This window comes from Microcaecilia unicolor, chromosome 3 (genome assembly GCF_901765095.1).
Source record: "Microcaecilia unicolor chromosome 3, aMicUni1.1, whole genome shotgun sequence".
In the NCBI taxonomy this organism is placed as follows: domain Eukaryota; kingdom Metazoa; phylum Chordata; class Amphibia; order Gymnophiona; family Siphonopidae; genus Microcaecilia; species Microcaecilia unicolor.
In genome coordinates, this window is record NC_044033.1 from 338353322 (window position 1) to 338377269 (window position 23948).

The 23948-nt window shown below is 43.4% G+C and overlaps 1 protein-coding gene across 1 annotated transcript in view; it reads left to right on the forward strand.

The window, feature by feature from the left end:
- The window catches only part of AHI1 (Abelson helper integration site 1), a 683164-nt gene that overhangs the window by 122684 nt on the left and 536532 nt on the right, over window positions 1-23948 (forward strand). The window contains 6 exon segments of the mRNA XM_030195101.1: window positions 1984-2060; window positions 6021-6085; window positions 6149-6270; window positions 20773-21049; window positions 21148-21219; window positions 21222-21372. Of these exon segments, the coding sequence (XP_030050961.1) occupies window positions 1984-2060; window positions 6021-6085; window positions 6149-6270; window positions 20773-21049; window positions 21148-21219; window positions 21222-21372 (764 nt within the window).

Sequence of the window (23948 nt, forward strand, 5' to 3'; positions counted from 1 at the left end):
TGAAACATGTTTTTTGGTTATGTTTTTCACATGATTCTCAAGTGTTAGGTGCCGATGAATGGTGACTCCCAGAATTTTTAGGGTATCCGAGATTGGTAGATTTAGTTTAGGTGTGTTGATGTACTCCGGTGTGAAAGGGGGGAGCTCAGTTTGGCAGAGGCCGTACTAGAAAGAGCCATGGGGAGTTGGGGAGAAGGGGAGGCATCTTGTATATATCGGGTTGTCCTCTCTTATAGTATGCCTGTCGCACATTATATTTTGAAGTGGGATCAGGATCTTAGCAGCATTGGGAGCGGGGCTTTAAATGTTTCCTTAATGTTGTAGTCTAGTTAGAGAATTGCTATAAAATCCACTTCCAATGATATTATACCCCTCATCGTTTTGTTCAGGGTTCGGCCCTGTATTGGAGAGCATGTGGCAGTTTGAGTGACGTATCATATTTGGTGGATGTCCACAGGCGCAGAAATATGAGGTACTTTGTTTGTTCAGCGTTTAACACGTTTCATATCTGGGCAAGGTGGATCATTGCTTGTTGCATTTTAAGCCATTTGGGTGAAGCCCACCACTTATAAACTTCTAACACACAAATTTGTAGCTAGAAATTTGACACTAGCGGCTGCTTAGAAGAAACCCACATTGCCCGGACTGTCTGTAAGCTTGCGGAAATTGAACTACATCCACCAGATGTCCAAGATGACAGCACTTTGGAAATGGGCTTATTATAGCTTATCGCAAAGTTTGGTACTGTTATGCCAAGTAGGAAATGGACTCTATTATGACCCTGGTGCCAGTCCAGGTGGGGTCATCTCACTCTCCCACACCATAGGATAAGTACATAAGTACATAAGTACATAAGTAGTGCCATACTGGGAAAGACCAAAGGTCCATCTAGCCCAGCATCCTGTCACCGACAGTGGCCAATCCAGGTCAAGGGCACCTGGCACGCTCCCCAAACGTAAAAACATTCCAGACAAGTTATACCTAAAAATGAGGAATTTTTCCAGTCCATTTAATAGCGGTCTATGGACTTGTCCTTTAGGAATCTATCTAACCCCTTTTTAAACTCCGTCAAGCTAACCGCCCCCACGTTCTCCGGCAATGAATTCCAGAGTCTAATTACACGTTGGGTGAAGAAAAATTTTCTCCGATTCGTTTTAAATTTACCACACTGTAGCTTCAACTCATGCCCTCTAGTCCTAGTATTTTTGGATAGCGTGAACAGTCGCTTCACATCCACCCGATCCATTCCACTCATTATTTTATACACTTCTATCATCTCTCCCCTCAGCCGTCTCTTCTCCAAGCTGAAAAGCCCTAGCCTTCTCAGCCTCTCTTCATAGGAAAGTCGTCCCATCCCCACTATCATTTTCGTCGCCCTTCGATAGTGGGGTTTGTTTTCTGTTCTTCCTGGGAGAGGGTCATTTGGGATTTTGTTAGGGTGAGGAGAGGGTGGGAGGGAACGTGAGGGGAGGTTATTATGTTTAGGAGTACATTGTATGTGCTTAGCAACTTATTTCTGGTTTGTATTTTTGTTAATGAATTTTAAAAAAATCTGCAAAGTTTCCCAGTTCTATGAGAGAAATTGTAAGGTAGTTATTGATTTGTCAACCATATTATGATGCATTCTAGGATCTGCAATGTTGACTGAAATGGGTAGAATGCAGAACTAAAAATACCATCCTGCTTTTGGATGTAAGTTCAAAACTAGGACAGTACAACAGTTTCTCTCCTGAAGCCAGGTAACTTGGCGTCCTTCCTAGTATTTGTACTGAGTATGATTTTTCCTTTGGGTCTTTTCTTTACAGCTGGGCTGTTCTACTTTGATAAACAAGATGTGGTGCTGAAAATACTTCATTTTAAGATTGAAAATGTTAGCAGGTGAGATATTTCAAATTTTTGTAGTAGCTCACTTGAAGGAAAGGCTCTCTCGTCAGAGCATTCTCTGTACTGAGTATGATTTTCCTATGTTTCTTTTCTTTACAGCTGGTCTGTTCAACTTTGAAAAACAATGATGTGGTGCTGAAAATACCTCTTCTTTTTAAGATTGAAAATGCTAGCAGGTAAAATATTTCACATTTTTGTAGTAGCTCACTTTAAAGAAAGGCACTCTCATCAGAGCGTTCTCTGTAATCAATGTTACTGTGCCATAAATTTCACTGTGACTTTGATAAAAGCAGTGACATTGAAACCTGAACTTCAGTATCTTGTCCTTATTCTCTCTCTATTTTCGTGCCATATAATGTAATGCAGAGTTGATCAGCTTTCACCTACCTGGGGGCCAAGCAGTGGTTTCTTAGGGCTCTAGTCCTCAAATCTGACTTGCTTTCCCCGTTCTCGTTCAATAGTATAGAGGTTCCCAGTCAGAGTTCTATGTGCGCCATTGCTGGGAGAGATAGCTGGCAGAAGAACAAGTGAGGGAAGCATGCAGTTCGTGACCCATGGAATTCTTTCCAACTGCTCTATATGTTTTAGCTTTGACATAGAGGTAGAGAGGAGAACCTGAATTGAGCAGTTCCCAAACTTTCCACTGGTTTGGAAAGCATAATAAAATGAAACCAAGTATGATAATATATTTAATGATTAGATATTACTGATAACAGATTTAGAAGAATGGGTTTTATATTCTAACCATTGGGTGCCACTATACTAAGGTGAAAGGTGTTGCATTAGGGGTGCAAGGAATATCGATAAGGTTATGTGGCAGAGGAATTGACCAATAGGTTCAGAGCCTATATCTGGGGCTGAAGCCTGAACCTGACAAAAGTCCCAGTGACTGGAGAAAATGAGTCGCATGCAAAGTTTCATCTATGAGAACGGAGTACAAGCTCTAGCAGCAAGTTACTGCTAGTTTGGCTTACAAGCTGTAAATACAAATAGAAAACAAATGGAATCATGTACTTACAACTGTGGGGGCAGAACAGTGGCAATCTTTGGGGAGTCATGTGTTAAGACCTTTATTGTAAGTTCTGAATTTTTTTAAAATAAATATTAGATTTAAAAAAAGAACAAATGTTCCAGTGGAATCTAGCCTTTCAGCCCTTGACCTGCAATATCTTTTGTCAGCTCATCTATAGGACATGCAGCAGTGGTGGGCCACAGAGGCAAACATTGTCAAAGTACTCCTTTTTTTTTTTTACTCAACATTGTTAAAAATTTACGCCTTGTTATAGAATTTGGGGGATAGACGCAGGCATTTATACCAAGTTTTCATGGGCATAAAGGATCACGTCTAAATGTAGCCACAGTTCCTGGTGCTAAGGGCTATTCTATGTGTCTAACATAAAACCTGGTTGATAAAATTGCGCTCATTTTTTGGGTGCCAATCCATTTATAGAATTTAGTCCATTATATTTACTATGAACACTTCAGATATAGGATGGAGGGCTCAAAGAGCAATATTTTACATCTTTGAGTATTTGCACACCACCTTCTCAGTCCATCAATTCTAATCTAGATGGACAACTAAGAGGCAATGTTTTTTTTTAAATATCAACTAACAAGAAGCAGCAGGCTAGCTCTGCTTATACTGAGGTATATGAGATTTTGTGATATTCAGTTGCATCTCCATCTAAGCTGCCTACATTCACAAGAAGCAAAGTCACTTGACAGCCAAAACTCTGCAGGATCTTTCAGTTTCCCAAATGGTTGCTAGATCCACAAATACTAAAATCCATTAGTAGTACTGAGGAATGCTTCAAACTCGTTAATCAACAGCAAAAATAAGTTCTTTCTCTGTACTGCTCTAGAAGGGTGTCTCCAAGTAGCTTTGCACAGGATGCTCTGTTCATGTAATGGCTTTAGTCCTTTTGGTATTCATATCTTTCCATCCCTCATTCACAAACTACAAAAATTCGAAAGCAGACCGAGTGCAATGATTCTCAGTAACCCACTGGCCTAGACAAAACTGGTTTTTGATCCTTTAGATATTGTATGTTCATCCACCAATCCAGTATCTCCAGCATTAAAAATGCAAAATCAGGGCTCTCTACAGCTGTATCTTAACCCCTCTCTAGTCCCTAGCATTGATGGCTTGAAAATTGAACAGTACCTAATTGCTTCTTTGAGTCTACCACCTGCAGTTCAGGGCATTCTTTTTTCAGCAATCAAACTCTTTACAAGAAAGTCCCATGCCTAGTTTATGGAATTGCCCAGTAGATGGAGACCTTGCTACTGAAGTGGTCTGGCTGTTAAAGGAAAGTTTTGAATGCAAAGGTAGTGTGAAAAAGGGGATCCCAAAATTAAAGGAGCTGGAAAAAAGCTGAGGAGCTTTCTAGAAAGCCAGATTATTACATTTGTACATATTAAGAACTAGCCTGCATTGTTTGTCGGTAGCAGTAACGTTAAGGCAGTTGTTAGATCCAGCTATCACCAGTGTACATAGGGGCTAGCACCCAAAGTTTAAAAAAAAAACAACTTTATTTGTAAATGGTAGAATATAGCAAATAAATGCTTGATATAGCAAGATGATTAGTGGTGAAAGAAAAACTTTGAAAAAGCAATAGGGCTAACAAAGAATCCCGCTGAACCCTGCAAAGGAAGGGATCACAGCATAAGGGACCTGAAGGTAAATTGACTGTGAAAGATCAGCCTGCCAAGAGCAAGTGAAACCAGAAGAACCTAATCGTAGAAATCCCCAGTGCTTGAAGTCAGGAGATCAGGAAACAGAGATCAATGAGATCAGACTGTAGAGATCAAGGAACACAGCTGCGTTACCACCTGTATTTGGATGCAGGTATCTCAGTGCATTAAGTGTGGACTTGACACTGTACCCTGTGCAAAAAGCAGATTGACAAAGGTGTAGTGTTTTGTCTTTGCACAGCTTATTTCGTACCTGAATAATGTTGACTTTTATCTTAGGGATAAAGGGGAGCTGTGAAACTGGATGATAATGGGTAAGAACAGTAGGTTCAAGCCTGATTAGAAAATTAGCTTTCAAAGACCAAGAAAAAATTGTGAGCTAAAGGAATTATTTTCAGAATAAATGAAAAGGAGAGACTGAGGATTTGATTAAAAATAAAATGTAGGGGTAGAGGGGAATTCAAAAATGAGGAACAAGGCCAGAGGGAACGATCCTATCAAGACACAGCTCAGAGAGATGATTACATTCTGGCCAAGATGATGTAGGGCAGAATACAGAGCACTGTGGAATCAGATGAAACCGTAGGGAGTTGAGAACTCATGATTTGGGGCGAAGAAGTGAAAAGGTTAGCATCAGCAGAAGGAGGAAATGGAGTAGCAAAGGACATTTCAGAGGCGAAAACTGTTAGAGGTTGAGAAAGAAGAGGTGGGTGAAGCTCCTGAATCTTGTTGACAAACTTAAAAAAAAACCCCATGTGTTTCGCCAAGCATTTGGGTCTTAGGTGTTAGGTTGCTGCTTGATGGGGGGGAAATGGATTAATGTGTGGCAGAACTGACCTTTAGCTTTCCTCCTCTTTTATTATTTTAGTTCTTTTCCTTTTTCATTATTGTTTGGAATTGTAAACTGCTCTGACAGCTTTCTTTTGAGCTGTATATTAAGTGTGTAATAAACTTGAAACAAAGAAGGTTGCAGATTCATCTGCAGAGAAAAGAGGGGGGAATGAAGTAGGTAAAATGGCTTGGTGAGAGCACTTGCTATCCTGAAGAGTATTTTCAGATGATTACTGGCATTGTGGATAACATTAGAATACTATTCTGTCTTAGTAATATAGATCTGCTTATATGCTGGCAAAGTAAGATGTTTTCTGGGGCTGCACTGCTCCTGTCTCCTTCATATATAGTAGTCTGTGGTTACTAACCCTATCTCACTTGGACTGGAGTAAGAGGCTAGAAATTCTCAGTGGCTCAGGAGGGGGTTGAGGAGAACGTGATGTGTGTGCTGCACAAAGTGATGTCTGGCTATTGTGCCCTACATAATGCTAATTCCCATACTCCAGGGCTTATTCTATAAGCTAGGGATGAAAGGCTTGTATGACTACAGATGTTCTCCAGCATGTCTTCCTGTACATATAAAAGACACTATTGGTGTCTTATTGCTGTAGGGTTCTGAGAGTAGAGCCTGGGCACTGGTCTCAATCTGAGAATGAACAGTGGTCACCTTTCCACAGTACACCTGATCAAATCTAAAAGTACAGTGATTACTGACACCATAATATACTTTCTCTTACAGGAGAGAGCGAGGCAAAGGCAAAAACAAAGGCTCGCTTTGAAGAAATTTTCAGGAGCTATGCTGGCCTTACTGCTGACAAAAACAAATCGAAGAAAAGTAGGACCCATCGTGAACAGATTGTTGTGAGTAGATTCAGCTGTATAAAGTACATGGGTATGTCACATCTATGTTGCATGAAAGAAAAGTTTAATATCGCTTACTGTCTCAGTTAGCTGTAGAGAATGTTAATTCTCTGTGGCGGGGACTTTTATTTTTCCTCTCAGTCAAACCCAGTCAATCTTGCTTAGTATCGGTGTGAGCAACAGTAAGATTGGGTGGGGGGGGGGGGCAATGAACACATTAATAGCATTAATCCTTCTGTCTTTGTATTTTGCTACATAGCTATTTAACTCTACAAATGCTACAAAAGGAGTAAAATCTAACTTTAAAGAAAAACCTATTTTGTTTCGACAGGTTTTTGTTTGTCATTGCTCGTAGTTTTTATTTTCTACTCTTTTTTTTGTGTTTTACAATAGAACTTTTAAAATAAAATATTGTAATGACCACTGCTATTGCCATTGAGACAAATAATGGGTACAAAGATACGAAGTAACAGAGTAAAGTAGTCTTCCTTTTTTTGCTCTCAAATGAGTATGTATGCAATAAATAAATAAATAAGAGTTATGACCGGAATGAAGAATATGTAGAATTCCAATACCTGATGCCACAGTGGTAGCTGGTAGGTTTTGGACAAGAGAAAAGAGTTTGAAGTGCCTACTAGTGGCACGTATAATGGGTTGCCTAGGTTAAGAGGGTCGGAAGGTACCTATTTTTAGCCAATTTTATAAAGATACCTAGGTGGTTATGTGCTTGTTATAAAATACTGTGGGTAAACTGGAAGAAATTGCAGCTACTTTGAAGCCATTGACATTTCCTCTGGACTATTCTCAACCTCATGTGGGTCAACAACATTCTTTCAGTACTACATTTTAGGTGGAAATCTTGCAGTTGGTCATTATGGAGGTGAGAACAGGAGACTTCTCACTTTACTGAATCTCAGATTTGCTCTCCTAGGCCGCTGTTTCCATTTTTAGACTCTCCTGTTCAGACTGGCCTGAGCACCTTCTTCAAGGTCATGATGGTGGTGGAAGCTTAAATTTTTTTTTTTTTTTTTTTAAACAGTCAGTTGTGTTTACCTGCCAGCCTGCCAAAAGTGAACTCTGCAAGTATTACTTTTTTGTTGTTTTTGTTTTGAAGTTTAAAATATGTATGATTGAATGTAGCAAGGAATGTTGTGTGTAAGTTTGGCATATTAGATATTTGTGCTTTTTTCATTTTACTCTAAGAATTCCAACTATTATTATGGGTTGAGGAAGATATAACCCTATTATGTTTGTTTGGTATGATAGTGTAACTTTTTGCTTTATATATTTTTAATTTTTATTGTTTTTAAACTACTTTGATTTTGTGAAGAGTAGTATATCAAGTTAACATAAACATATGCCAATAAAATATGTTATTATAAGGTGTTTTATACTTCAGGATTTGGAAGAGCTTTTAAGGAATGGTTTTTATTCTTTCTAACCCAATAGAAGTTGGAAAGAGTTATACAAAGGGGTTTCCTGTCATCTGTCTGCCCACCCATCTTGAAGGAGTTCCAGCTTCTGGAGCAGAGAATAATTGAATAGGAAGAAACTTGGTATGCTTGCTTGCGTGTGTGTGTGTGTGTGTGTGTGTGGTGGGAGGAGTAAAAAGACACACTGAGTTTGAAAATGGGTCAAATTGGATGGGTTCCAGAGAAATGAGTCCTCCAAAATATGGCCTAATGCATTTCTATGGGAAAAAGAGTTCTAGCTTCTGGATCATTGCAGCTTAAATAAGTGTGAAATGTAACAAAGAGCAGGGCAAGGCAGTTTAAAAGGTGTAATTCCCTTCTCTTCTGAACCTCCAAAACTGCACTCCCTGAAAACTTAACTCCCTCACAACTGCCACCCCACCCCATAAACTGTCCTTCTGCAAAAACTGACCCCACTGCCCAGCATATGCAAACTGATCTATCCCCAAAAACTGCCCCCTGCAACTGTCACCCACCCCACCTGTTGGCTTCCACACTAAAAAATATATCTCCTGCAACCTGCCCCATATCCTGAAAACTGCCTAACTCCAAAAAACTACACACAAACTGGCCCCTCCTTTCCTCCTACAAACTACTCCACACCCAAAAGAACCCTACAAGTAATTGACACAACACTCCACAAACTGCCTCCTACCCAGAAGCGTAGCTAGGTGGGGCGCAGGGGGAGCGGTCGCTCCCCCAAACAGCTGTTTTCAAAAAATGGTGCCTATGCGCCCCGTGTGTCTGCTCCCTCCCTCCTGAGTCAAAGTTTTCCAGTCTCTTCTGCCCGTCTCTCCCGTCCGCGTGGTCACTTTGTATTTCCCTGAAGCCTTCTCCTTCCTGCGCAGCACCGGCGATTCAATCAGCCTTCTGCCAGCGTCGGGGCCTCTCCTCAGGCAAGTCCCGCCTACTCTATGCAACTTCCTGCTTTCCACAGAGGTGGGGACGCAAGAGACCCTGTAAAGGCAGAAGAAACAGAGAAAAATGGAAAAGAGACAGTGGGACCAAAGCAATGAGAAAATAAATTGTTCAAACAACAGTAGAGGGGTCCGAGTGCATTTTCTTAAGTCACTTTGGATGTACTGCAGCACAGATTTTGATGGGTAGAATCAGGGTACTGCAAATCCCATATGAATTTGGGATGTGAGTTCACACTAGGACTGGTTGAAAAATCTCCCTTCTGGACCTGGATCACTTGGCAGCTCTATACACAGCTATTTGATAGTGGGGGCATAAAACAAAAAGATCAGTGCCAAACAGATGTAGAGAGTGAAAGGAAGAAGACAAGAGGCGAGGAGAAGAAATGGAAAGGTCACCCTGGAAAAGAATTTGTAAGGCTGACTCATGGAATATGGAAAAAAAGACTATTCCCAGACAGCAAAGGTAGAAAATAATTATTTTATTTATACATTGTAATCCTGAGATGTACCTGCTTTGTAAAATGTACCATTTTTTCTATTTTTATTTGGCAAAGTACAGGAGAAATGCATTTCTCTTTTTTTTTTTGCCAGTATTGCACTGTTTAGAGTCTGGCTTCCTTGGGCAGAGGGGTCTCTATTTCAATTTTTGTTGTTTTTTTTTTGGGGGGGTGGGGTTGTGGTGCCCTATTCTGCATTAGATTAGTAGCATGGAATGTTGTCACAATTTTGAGTTTCTGCCAGGTGCTTGTGACCTGGTTGGCCACATTGGAAACAGGATACAGGCCTAGATGGACCATTGGTCTGACCCAGTATGGCTACTCTTATGTTATATAGATAGATGAGGGTCTGTCCATGTTCTGCATGTGTGACTGAGGTGAAGGATTCTGCCAGCAGGTAGTATCTGTGTAGGAATGTGTAACAGTGCAGCTTGTTCCAGTTTCCCAATAGTAGTTATATTGGTGTTTTAGAGCCTAGTGTAATATATACTATATATAGATATATATATATATATATATATAGATATTATATATATATATATATATAGCACTGTCTTCTGATAGGTGGTTTAGGGCTGTTATGGTGTGGTAAGTTTTGTGTTCTAGGGCAGTCCTGGAATATCCCCTTGCCAGTCAGGTTTTCAGGATATCCACAATAAATATGCATGACATTGATTTGCATATACTGCCTCCATTACATGCAAATCATTTTTAATGCAGATTCATTGTGGATAGCCTGAAAACCTGAATGGCAAGGGGTACTCCAGGACCACCTAGGGAAACACTTCTCTATGTTCCCACTGTAACATTTATAGCATTGTCTTTCATAGGTGGGTTAGGGCTGTTTTGGTGTGGTAAGTTTTCAGTATAGGTTGTGGGTGTCTTTTTGCAGGGGTTTGTTATTTCACAAAGTGTCTAGCCCTATTTGAAAGTAGGCTCTGGGGCAAAGGTCATCCAAGATAAAAATTCTCAAGACTAGTGTTCTTCACATCCTGTAGAGTTTGCCACACAAACAAAAGCCCATCTTGATTTAAACAGGTGTCTAGCAGTGGAAGGACTGGGTGTGCTATTCCTGAGGTGATGGTAACGATTTGAATATTTTATTTGAAGTTAAGAAGACAGGTTGCCAGCTCTGGCCAGTCCAGGGACCTCTTCTGCGTCCTGCCTACTGATGTAACCTTACTGTTCCCTGTAGGCAGGATTCAACAGAGACAGCCTGTATTATCATTGCCCGCTACAGCCCCTGAGCAAACAAACAAGACACTGCTGTCTAGCTAACACCAACCGGCGCTATTTTATAAAAGTCTGCTCCCCTGAGATCAAAACCTGGCTACGCCTCTGCTCCTACCCCACAAGTTATCTCACCCTCAAATACCCCTCACACAACTACTCATACATGGTCCATCTACCATCCCAGCACACACACACAAGACAGATCATAGATTCATGGGATGTTGCTACTATTTGGGTTTCTGCCAGGTATTTGTGACCTGGATTGGCCACTATCGGAAGCAGGATACTGGGCTTTCATGGACCATTGGTTTGACCCAGTATGGCTGTTCTTATGTTATGTTCTTATGTACATACACACACTCGCATGCATGCATTCATTCACAGAAACACATGCAGATCCCATAAATGCACAAGCAGGGAATGTTAGTATTTCCTATCACTCTGAAAACTACTTCAAGAATCCTAAAGTTTTCCTATTAGTTGCTATGTGTATTGCCAAGTAACAGTTGTTGCCATGGGCAGGACCAAATTAAGTCATTGATGAACTCTGCACATACTTTGAGGCAGATTTTTAGACTGCGGGAGTTAGATTGGCTAACTTGGACCATTTCCGTCAGACTTTAACCGGCCAAGCCGATATTCAGCACTAGCTGGTTAAAGTCAGACCGGCAAAATATATTCCAAGGTTTTCTTGGCCAGTCTGACTTTTAAAAATCCGACAGCCAGTTATATTGCCCGCTATAACTAGCTAGCTACTAACTGGCAATATTCAGCAGTACATGACCAGCCATGTACTGCTGAATATCGGTGGATAGCTGGTTATACTGCATTTAACCGGCCAGATGCCAATCCTGGCCAGTCAAATATGGCTGAAAATCGGGGGGGGGGGGGGGGGGGGTTTACACATGTTTGTGCGGACCTGTGAGATGTGCTTAGAACTCTGGAGGTTAGGAGTGCCAGTGGTCTGGTTATTTATTTTTCTAGGAATTGGCAGAATTTTACGCTTAATTTACAGAAGGTAGAATGATAGGTAACTTTTTTTTTTTTAAAGAGTTTTTTAAACTTTATCTGCTGTTCTCTAGTTCCTGCCCTGCCATGTGTCCATTGTAACTAGTGGGGGGGGGGGGGGGGGGGGGTAGAGGACTGGAAAGCAGCTCTGGTCACATGAAAAGAGGAGGTGTTTTGAAGGAAGTTTTTGGGTCCTAAGTGAGGCGAAAGAGAAATTTAACCCCCTCTAAGAAATTCCGCATTATGTTTCTGTTGGATAAGCAGCTCCAACAGCTGCAGTATAGATACACTGATTCACTGTAATATTCTGATTAAGGAATTGTACCTTTCTAGCTGCCTTTCCTCTCACCTCTTCTCCTAATCAGACATACTTTGCAGAAAGCACACACACATATACCAACACAGAAACATGTTATAACCTCCATACAAAAACACAAGTACACTCACCTACCTTTACCTCAATCCACCAGTAATGAGCACTTGACGTAATTGATTAATACTAAGTCTACATAAAACAAGAATGCAATATGGTTGTCTGAAGTAGACACTATAAGGGCAATTCTATAATCTGTGTGCCCACATTTATGCGGCCCTTGGGCGTGTAAATATATCTAGAAAAGTAGCATTCTCTGAGGACAGGCTTATAATTCTCACATGTGGGTAGTGCTGTCCGTGCTGCCGGTTTCGGTTCTTGTAACAAGCTTTACAGAGCTCTTGAGTGCCTTTCTGCCTGCCGCGAGAGCGTGGGACCAACAGCTCTGTTTTTTCTGTGGTGAAGAGGACGTGTTGTTTTCACCCGTCCTCACTGCTCAGCTGGTTCAGTTCTCACAGAGCTTATTTTTGTGTGTTCCCACTCATTTTTCTATTTTTTATTATCCTGTACCTTGTTCTGGGTGTCATATCCCCTACCTCAACGCAAGCGGCGTCCTCGGGCTGAACGGGGTCCCGTCGACACGCAAACCTGACTGCACCCGCCTGAGCCATGTGTGTGTAGTCCTCTCTGGGTGTGTTCAGAAAGCGGTGGTTGCAGGCTCCTTAATTGCTTTGCTTCCATGCACCTGTTTTCTGCTGTCTTCTCTGCCTGGCTTCCCTTGCTTCTCTCCTATCGGTCTTCTGGTTCCTCCTTCCCCTGCTCTGTAGTCTACTTCTTATCTATTGGACCTCGTTGCTGACTTTGCCTGTACCTAGATTACTCTTCTGCCTGCCTACTGACTTTCGCCTGTACCTGGATTACTCTCTTGCCTGCCTACTGATTTTCGCCTGCATCTGGATTACTCTTCTTGCCTGCCGTCTGCCTACTGACTTTCGCCTGCATCTGGATTACTCTCTTGGCTGCCGTCTGCCTACTGACTTTTCGCCTGCATCTGGATTACTCTTTTGCCTGCCGCTTGCCTATTGACTTTCGCCTGCATCTGGATTACTCTCTTGCCTGCCCGCCTGCCTATTGACTTTCGCCTGCATCTGGATTACTCTGTTGCCTGCCGCCTGCGTACTGACTTTCGCCTGCATCTGGATTACTCTGTTGCCTGCCGCCTCTGTACTGACTTTCGCCTGCATCTGGATTACTCTGTTGCCTGCCGCCTGTGTACTGACTTTCGCCTGCATCTGGATTACTCTGTTGCCTGCCGCCTGTGTACTGACTTTCGCCTGCATCTGGATTACTCTCTTGCCTGCCGCCTGCGTACTGACTTTCACCTGTACCTGGATTACTCTCTTGCCTGCCGCCTGCCTACTGACTTTCGCCTGTACCTGGATTACTCTCTTGCCTACCTACTGACTTTCGCCTGTACCTGATTACTCTCTTGCCTGCCTACTGCCTATAAACTTTCGCCTGTACCTGGATTACTCTTTTGCCTGCCTACTGACTTTCGCCTGTATCTGGATTACTCTCTTGCCTGCCGCCTGCCTACTGACTTTCGCCTGTGCCTGGATTACTCTCTTGACCTGCTGCTTGCCTGGCCGATACCTTCATCACCCCGCTTCCAGCTCTGTCCCATAAATCCTGCAGGCTGCCCGCACCTAGGGGCTCAACCCCTGGGGATTGGCAGTCAGTGCAGGTGAAACCCTGGGTTGTCCAGCTGCCAAGCAGAACCTGGTCCGAGTACCGGCTCAGCAGCACTCTACTTTGGTACAAGAACTCACAAGTCTGACACTGGGTATTTTTCCCTCCCTTACGTTTTAGTTTATTTTTTTCCCTCTTCTAAATTTCTTTATTTTACCATGCTCTGTAGGCCACATTTAGGCCTCAGATCTTCCCTCGATTTTTCTCTGGTGCTTTGCCCTTTTTTCAGCACCATTGAGTCTTTGATTAACCACGGCTGTTTTCCTCTTCCTTGTTATTGAAGGTTCACAGTGGCTTAAGCACTGTACACGGTGCTATAGGACCATCTCTGGCAAAGACACCCATTCTTGGTGTCACCAGTATTTGGGGCCTCAGCATACCCCCTTCTAACTGTATTCTTTGTCTTCATATGAGAAAAGGAACCCAGTTAGCCAGAGAGACTCAGAGAGAATTTTTGAGCCAGATCTGAAGCCTCAATGTCGGTATTGGGAATTGCATCATTCCGTATGGCTCCGAGACCCTTAGACACTGGGGAGTGCATCAAATGGGTCTCTGCCTGCTTCGACGCCGGATGCTGTGCAGGTCCCCCCGGGGACTGACCAGACTCCAAGGCAGCGTTCGGTACTGAGGAGCGTCGATACTCGGCATCGGAAGAAGCATGATGCTGGGAACTCTGGGGGCATCGAGGGCTTCCCTGGTACCTGAGAAGCATCTATGCTGGGAGGACCGCTCCCCCTCTATACAAGAGGTGCTGATGCGTGGGTCTCCTGGCAGCCAGGACCAGGCACCCGCTTGACCCAAAACATTTCAGGCTGGGTTTGATAGGCCTCAGTTGCCTCATCATTTTTAGTGTTGGAATCTGCTGTCCGCTCTCAAATGGGCCAGGAGTTCTAGGGAATATGCTTCGGGTGCCACTGGCAGAGAAGTTAGTTTCATCTCCCATATCCAATCGTACCAGCTCTACATGAGCCTGTACTTGTAGTCCTTGGTGTGCAGTATGTCTGATTTGGCTGACTCTCTCCCACCGGAGCAGGCTGACTCTGTTCGCCAGCTGGTCAAGCAGCGGAAGGTGTGTCGTAAGTTCTTGGTCAGTGGCGCCTATGACAGGAGAGTCTGCGCATCGTTATACACTGAGAAAGAGATTCTGGATGCTGCATAGAGTATAACAATGCGCAGACTCTCCTGGCTGTGTGTCTCTTGACTAGGACCCAGTGGTCCAGCAGAGGTTGGCGATGCCACGTGCCGGGGGGGGGGGGGGGGGGTAACCTTTTTGGAGAGAAGTTGGAGGAGGTCTTTGACCTCATCAAGAACACACTGATGCCATCGGTACTTTCTCCCGCTGGACATCTTTGTGATTACCTCCTCATTCAGAAGGTTTTTCAGCAAGTCATAGAGGAGTACCTACTACTCACAGAGATATAGATTCATTGCTTCTTCTTGCTAGCCTCAGCAGCTCAATCCCAGCACTCTTGTTCTCATCGAAAGCATGCATTTAAGCCCCAGTTGACTTCCCAGTCAAAGCAAGGGGAGAGCTTTTGGCTGGCTCCAGTAGAGCATAGCCACAGTAAACGTGACTGTCGTAGACGACTTGCTGGGTGGGAGGAGGCTGACATTTTTTCAAGAAAGATGGTCCCTTATAATCTTCGTCCAGTGGGTTCTTCAAATATTCTGTCTTGTTTACGCCCTGCATTGGCACCACAGACCATCAGATTGCCCACTTAGAGCTCATCACTTTAACTCTCAGCAAAAGCAGGTGCTCGCAGAGGAACTCTCCACCTTTCTAAGGGCCCATGCGGTTGAGCCCATCTACCAGGGAAGAAGGGCAGGGTTTTTCTAGTCCATGCCCTTTCTCATTCAAAAGAAAACAAGGGGGATGCGTCCTATCCTAGATCTGAGGGTCCTGAACAAATTCTTGGTCAAAGAAAAGTTCAGGATGGTTTCTCTGGGCACCCTTCTCCCCATGATTCAGAAACACGATTGGCAATGCTTTCTGGACTTAAAGGACGCTTACACTCTCATCCCTATTTCCAGCTCACAGGATGTATCTTTGATTTCGGCTGGGGCACATCACTTCCAGTACCGCATGTTGCCCTTTGGCCTCACTTCTGCTCCAAGAGTCTTCACCAGGTGTCTTGCAGTAGTCGCAGCGTCGCAACACAGACTGGGAATCCATGTGTTCCTCTGTCTGGACGATTGCCTGGTGAAAAGCATGTCGAAGGACGGTGTTCAGGAGTCCATGCCGAGGACTGTTCGGGTGCTAGAGCTTCTAAGGTTCGTTTTAAAATGTTCCATCTGCACCCTGTCCAATGAACTCAAGCATTTCTTCCTTTGACATAGTTGGACAATCTTGTTGCCCTTGCCACTCAAATTCGAGCTGGTCAGCAGGTCAGATGCTCGGCAGATGTTGAGATTATTAGGCCACATGGCCTCCACTGTCCATATGACACCCGTGGCATGTCTTCACATGAAACTGCTCAGTGGATTTTGGCTTCCCAGTGGTGTTGGGCCATGAGGAATCTAGGATGTCATCTGAGTGTCCCAGAGCTAGTTCACTCTCTGCTTTGGTGGACAATTTGATCCAATTTGACTCTGGGACTCCCATTCCAAATTTCTCAGCTACAGAAGATGCTGACAAGGATGCATCCCATCTAGGGTGGGGAGTTCATATAGATGGGCTTTATACTCAAGGTATGTGGTCAGCCCAGAGACAGACCTCAATTTTCTGGAGCTGCGGGCAATCTGGAATTCTCTAAAGGCTTTCAGAAATTGGCTGATCAACCAAATTGTAATAATTCAAATGGGCAATCAAGTTGCAATATACTACATCAACAAGCGGGGCACTGGATCAGGTCCTCTGTGTCAGGAGGCCATCCAGATGTGGCATTGGGCAGTCCATCATAGAATGCTCCTCAGGGCCACTTATCTAGCAGGCAAATTCAACAGCCTGTCTGTCAGATTGAGTAGGGTCATGCAACCACTCTCCACATGGGCATTACCCATGAGATCTTCCGAGTGTGGGGCACCCCCTCAGTGGATCTCTTGCCATTCAGTTCAATCAGAAAGTCCTTCAGTTCTGTTCCAGGCGCCAGGCCCATGACAGACTAACTTCGGATGCCTTCCTCCTTCATTGGGGGAGCGGTCTTCTGTATACGTATCCTCCCATAACTCTCATGGGGAAGACTTTGCTGAAACTCAAGCAAGACTGTGGGACCATGATTTTGATCGCTCCTTACTGGCCCCGCATCTTGTTCCTTCTTCTGGAATTATCCACTGAAATACTGTGGAGATTGGAATGTTTTCTGACCCTTATCACGCAGAGCAAGGGATCTCTTCTGCATCCCAACCTCCAGTCTCTGACCCTCACAGCCTGAATGTTGAGAACTTAGAATTTGCTTCCTTTCAATTTTCAGAGGGTGTCTTCAGAGTCTTGCTGGCTTCCAGGAAAGATTCTACTAAGAGATGCTACTCTTTCAAATGGAGGAGGTTTGTTATCTGGTGTGAGGACAAGGCCTTAGGTCCAGTTTCCTTCCCTACATAGACCCTGCTTGAATACCTTCTACATTTTCCAAGTCTGGCCTCAAGACCAACTCAGTAAGTGTTCACCTCAGTGCAATTAGAGGATAAGCCCATCTCTGGACAGCCTCTAGTTGTTTGCTTCATGAGAGGTTTGCCTTTGTCAAAGCCCCTTATCAGATGGCCACCTGTGTCATGTGACCTCAGTGTCGTTCTTAGCCAGCTAATGAAAGCTCCTTTTGAACCACTTGATTCCTGTCAACTGAAGTACTTGCCCTGCAAGGTTGTGTTTTTGGTGGCTGTTACTGTTTCAGCTTGTGGGGTCAGTGGCTTCAGGCCCTAGTGGTGGGCGGCCTTTTACCAAATTTCATCACAACAGAGTAGTCCTCCTCACACAACCTAAATTCCTACTTAAGGTTGTGTTGGAGTGCCATCTGAACCAGTCGCTTGTCTTGCCAGCATTTTTCCCTGACCTCATGCCCATCCTGGCAAGCGCACTGCACACCTTGAATTGGACGCAAGCATTAGCCTTTTACTTGGAGTGGACTATGCCCTACAGACAGTCCACCCATTTTTTGTTTATTTTGATCCGAACAGGATGAAGTTGCTATCAGGAAACATATCTCTAATTGGCTAGCAGACTGTACTTTTTCTGAGTTCCACCATTTAGAGCCTAGAGCTAAATCTGGCCATGTAGATGGTTTTGTAGACTACATTTCTGCAGTTTGGTAAGTGGAGAAGTAGGTAGCCACTGGTTTCTGGGCTTGCATTTCTTGAAGGTAATTTGATGTCTAGCATATGTTCTGGTTATTTATTTATTGCATTTGTATCCCATTTTCCCACCTTTTTGCAGGCTCAATGTGGCTTACATTACATCATGAATAATGGAAATACATTAGAAAATAGATATTTATTGCATAAGGATCTTGGGTAACATGAGAATGATAAAGCATGATAGTAGTATAACAAGTAAATATCGTAAGGCAATTCCGGATATATGTGTAGGAGTTCACATTTGTTGATCTTTGTGGTATACCTTGTTAAAGAGATGGGTCTTCAGTAGTTACATTCCAAATAGTATTTTGTAGATGAAGTTGCTTATTTTGAAGAATAGTCATGCCTTGATTGGCAGCCAGTGTAGTGATTCAAGTAGTGGGGTTGCTCTCTCGCATTTTGATTTTTAAAATATCAGCCTTGCTGCCATGTTTTGGACGGTTTGCAGCGATTTTAGTATGCTTTCTTTGCATCTTGCATATGCTACGTTACAATAATCTAGTTTTGATATCTATTATACTGTTAGCAGAAATGATTGTCTTGGGAAATAGTCTCTGATCCTTCTCGGTTTCCATAGTGTTTTGAAGCAATTTGATGTGTCTGTTGATACTTGACTGTCTAGAGATAGATGTCTATTGAGGATGATTTCCAGTATTTTAGTTGTTTCAATTTGGTAGGTTTGGTTTTTGAATGTAAATTTTTGGTATGATGTGGGGTTGTGCGGGCTGGATAGCACCAGGAGTTTAGTTTTGTCTCTGTTTAGTTTGAGTTGAAGATTGTGGCTCAGTTTTCCATTAGGTCCAGGCCTTTTTTTTTGACTTTGTCTAGTGTTTCTGTAATATTATGGTTAAAAGGTATGTAAATGATAACATCGACTTCGTATATGAATGGGTTGAAACCCATTTGTTCCAGTTTTTTGCCGAATGGGGCCATTATAATATTAAATAGTGTAGGTGATAATGGTGAGCCCTAGGTCTTTAATGATCTCCTGGTCGTAAGTTGTTTTCACAGTCTTTGGCAGTGCATTCCACAATGAGTGGAGAGAGGGCCTAGTGGTTAGGGTGGTGGACTTTGGTCCTGGGGAACTGAGGAACTGAGTTCGATTCCCACTTCAGGCACAGGCAGCTCCTTGTGACTCTGGGCAAGTCACTTAACCCTCCATTGCCCCATGTAAGCCGCATTGAGCCTGCCATGAGCGAAAGCGCGGGGTACAAATGTAACAAAAAAAAAATTGTGTGCCTATGTAGGAGAAGTTGGATGCATAGGTTAATTTGTATCTGAGTCCTTTGCAGCTTGGGTAGTGGAGATTCAAGTAGGTACGTGATGCTCTGGTTCTGTTTCTGGTTGGGAGATCGATCAGGCTGACCATATATCCTGAGACTTCACCGTAGATAATCTTGTGGACCAAGGTGCAGATTTTGAAGGTGATAAGTTCCTTGATTGGGAACCAATGCAGTTTTTCTCAAAGGGGTTTGGCACTTTTGAATCGCCTGGCTGCTGTGTTTTGGGCTGTCTGGAGTTTCTTTGTGAGTTGTTCTTTCATCCGCATATATCCATTGCAGTTATCTGCATGGCTCATTATATAATAAGCCGGACGTAGCAAAGTGTTTTTTAAATATTGGCAGTTGGTAGAAAAGCATTAACATCATATCTAAGTTATATGAATGTTCTGTTGCTTTCTTTGGAGTTATGCTGGCATTTATTTATTTATTTGTTACATTTGTATCCCACATTTTCCCACCCTTTTGCAGGCTCAATGTGGCTTACATAGTACCGGAGAGGCATTGCAGACTCCGGTGTGAACAAATACAATGTGATGTTATGATAGGATAAAGTTCATGTGGCACAGCCACATTAGGGAATCGTGAATGGAAGAGTTGAGTTATGTCCATTATGCAGTTTAGATTTGTTGTGTTGTAGAGGTCACGCATTTAAGTTGGATCGGTAGGGTATGCCTTTTTAAACAGGTTAGTTTTTAGTGATTTCCGGAAGTTTAGGTGGTCATATCGATTTCAAGGCTTTTGGTAGTGCAATCCACAGTTGTGTGCTTATGTAGGAGAAACTGGATGCGTAAGTTGATTTGTATTTAAGTCCTTTGCAGCTTGGGTAGTGCAGGTTTAGGAATGTTCGTGTTGATTCGGATGTGTTTCTATCATATTATATTTTATTTGAATATTCTTCCATGCTGTCTATTATGGTGCTTGTATTGTATTGACATTATATTTCTAAGTTTACTTCATTTAGGGGCCCTTTTACAAAATGGTTGGTGCGTGGCAACGGGCTTGCTGCTCGCCAATCCGGAACTACCACCGGGCTACCTCCACTCCAGCATGCGCCATTTCTGTTGTATTTTTGTAGCGCCGGGGCTTACCTGTGGTAATTGGGCAGCGCTGCATGCTGCCCAGTTAATGCCATGTTAGCACGGGAGCCCTTACCGTCACCTAAATAGGTGGCGGTAAGAACTCCCCTGGAAATGGCTGCATGGCAAGTGGTTCATTTACTGCATGGACATTTCTTTTCCATAACCCTCCCTCCCCGCAGCCTTTTACCCACTGCGGTAGAAGGGGTCCTTACTGTATTTGTTTGCATTTGGTCATTTTACTATTGTTTTGGTGTTAACAAAATTGTAAGTTTTATGTTATAAAGGGGGTTAATAAATCCCAATAAATAAAATTTAAAAAAATTATAGATGTAGAATTAGGAAATAGAATGATTCAAAAGTCCACTTTTCACTGGAAGGCTGGCTATGTCCAATCTTATTGAACTTTTTAGTAGTGGTCATTGAATAAAGAGACAGTAGACAGGATCTTCCTTCAGTATCAGAATCCAAGATGAATCCTATTACTCAGTGTTTTATTTTAGTTGAAAACAATTTGTCAAGTTCAACCCCCTTTTTCCATCTCAAAAATATGAAAAATGTGAGGTGCTTAATTTTTTTAAAGCAAAAATAATTAAAACATTAATAATATTATTTAAAATGCTTTGTAAAGTATTGTCTCTGTTTTTTTTTAATTCCCTTATAGCTTGAAACTCTCAAGAGTCATCTTGATCTTGCCAAAGAAATAGAAAATGATGAAGCAATTATAAATAACATTTACCATCCAGAGACAAGCCCCAGGTTTACCAAAAACAAGCTGAGAGACCGAGCCTCTTTGGCTGAAAAAGTGAATAATGATGTTAAAAGTGAAGAAAACAGGCAAGCAAAGACAACCAAGAAAAAAAAGAAAGCAGTGAAAGAGGAGGAACAAAATAAAGAGGAAGAAACTGTGTTTGATACTGAATATCAAGCTCAAAAAGGGAGTTGAAATATTCAGAGGTTGATAATAGAACAACAAGCTCACCAAGGTGAACCTCAGCAGCTGAGTGACAAAAAGAGAGGGTAAGAAATACCTTAAAAGGTCCCCAAAACATGACTGAAAAAGAAGAGGAAGTGCAACTGATTAAAGCCTATGAGCTCCAGGTGTCTGAAAAGAGATAAGTGCAATTAGAGAGAAAATTAAAAAGAAACTGAAAAAACGGATGACAGAGTTAACTTCAGATACTCAAAACCAGAAAGCTCTGTTGAACAATGAATCAAGAAAAAGACAAAGAAAAAAACCGCTTGTATCAGAAGCTGAAACAAGGTAATTTTGCAAAGTGTAATTTAATGTCTGGCATCCAAATGTTCTAGCGCTCATGATGGCAAGTAGATGAAGCAAAGCCACAGGATCTGCTGAAATAAAAGCATATGGTATGCAAAGGGAAGACATTTTTTCCTTCCCTAATTGTTGGTAAGTCCCAGCTATTTGATACTATGACTCTGCTGTTTGCTAGCTGCCAGCTGAGAAGAATTGTTTACCGTGGTTTCTCCTTTTTTTTTTTTTTTTTTTAAACCATGGAGGTCAATTTTCAAATAGATTTGTGTGGTTATAAAACGTTTGTTCTCCATTTTAATTGGCTGCCTGAAAATTGCCCTTTCTCAAAGTGGCTAAAATTTCATGCATTATTTCATATTCTGCATTTTTTAGCCACATTTAGTGGAGGAATTCCTGCATTTTTAGGCCAGGGAGGAACAGTACATATGCGGATGGCATTTTAAAATCTTTATGCACACTTATCCAGGAAAACTTTGTTATTGTTAAGTATCATTGAGTCAGTGACAACTCTGAATAGTTTCAGGCGGCTGATCATTGATAGATTTACATCCTTAGCTGCTCTGTAACATTGCTGAACTTCTTCCTTTGTTTTGATCTTCACCCTTGCCAAGCATAATGTCTTTCCCTTTCTCTAATGATCTTTCTTTTCGTAAACTCTATCTATACCAAATTCAGATGCAAAGCCTGCATTTGGGGATGGGACTTGATATACCACCTTTATGAGGTTATAATCAGAAGGTTTAAATATGATATACAGGTGCATATTTTGTACCTGGGGCAATGAAGGATTAAGTGGCTTGCCCAAAGTCACAAGGAGCTGCAGTGGGAATTGAACCTGCTTCCCCTGGTTCTTAGGCCACTGCACTAACCATTAGGCTGCTCCTTCCACTCAGGGCCGTGCCTAGGATCTCTGGTGCCCCTGCAGACTATCAGTTGGCGCCCCCCCTCCCGTGAAAATGATCGATCACCACTTGCCACCTGCAGTGGCGTTCTTAGGGGGGCTGACACCAGGGGCGGATTGCCGATGCGCCCCCCCCCCCAGGTGCAGCGCGACCACCCCCCCCTCCCACCGGCGAAAGGAACCCTCCCCCGGGTACACGCCGCTGCGGGGGTGCCGCCCGCGCCTGTCCTTCTTTCGTTCCATGCTCCCTCTGCCCGGAACAGGATGTAACCTGTTCTGGGGCAGAGGGAGCATGGAATCAACGAAGGACAGGTGCTGCGGCACACCCAGCGGCGTGCACCCGGGCGGACCGCTCCCACCGCCCCCCCCTTGGTACGCCACTGCCACACTGACAGGAAGTGTCAGCAATATTCTTAGAAACAAGTTGCTATACATTGCAAAATAAGATAGCAGATGTAAATTCTCAAAGTGGACATATTCCAAACACTAAAATGAAAATAAAATGATTTTTTTCTACCTTTGTTGTCTGGTGACTTTCTTTTTCTGATCATGCTGACCCAGTATCTGATTCTGCTGCTATCTGTCCTCTTAACTCCGTTTCCAGGGCTTCCTTTCCATTTATTTCTTTCCTTTCCTTCTTTCTTCTTCATTTCGGGGTCCTGCCTATTTTCCTTCATCCATGTGCAGTTTTTCTCCTCTCTTCTTTTTCCCTCATTTCATCGCCTTCATCTCTCTTCCCTCCCTCTATGTCCAGCAATTTCTTCTCTCTCTCTGAGCCCTGCCCTCCAATCCATGCCCATCCATGCTGCCTCTGTCCCCTGCCCCCTCCATTCATCCCTATCCAGCAATTCCCCTCTCTCCCTGAGCCCTGTCCTCCCATCCATGCTCCTCTGTCCCCTGCCCCCTCCATTTATCCCTATCCAGCAATTCCCTTCTCTCCTTGAGCCCTGTCCTCCCATCCATATCCATCCATGCCCATCTGTCCCCTGCCCCCTCCATTCATCCCTAACCAGCAATTCCCTTCCTTGAACCCTGCTCTCGCATCCACGCTCCTCTCTCCCCTGCCCTCCCGCTCCCATGTCCCAACTGGCCGCCCTCTTCTGCCCCCTCCCCCAACATCCCTTTCCTTTTTTTTTCTTTTAAATTTACCTCCGTCCGGCAGCGCAGGCGCAGTGTCAGTGAAGGAGGCGGCGCTTCCAACGTGTCTAGCCTTCCCTTTGCTCAGTGTCCCGCCTTCTTCTGACATCATTTCCTTGACGTCAGAAGAAGGCGGAACACTGAGCGAAGGGAAGGCTAGACACGTCGGGAGCGCCGCCTCCTTCACTGTTGCTGCGCTGCCAGACGGAGGCAAATTTAAAAGGAGAAAAAAAAGGAAAGGGATCTTGTGGGAGAGAAGAGAGCGGGCAGTTGGGCAATGGGAGTGGGAGAGTGAGGTAAGCATGGTGTGGCGGCGCCCCCCAGAGGATGGCGCCCCCCCCCCCCCCCCCCCCGCCTTGCTTACCCTGTTTACCGTGTTGGCATGGCCCTACTTCCACTCCTAAATGACAGCCTTTTTTTTTTTTCAGTGTCCTTAAATTTCAGCACTTTTCTACTGTTGGCTATTCTGCACAAGCCAATTTTGAACCTCTGACCTTCAAAACTACTGTTCTATTAAGGGCAGTAA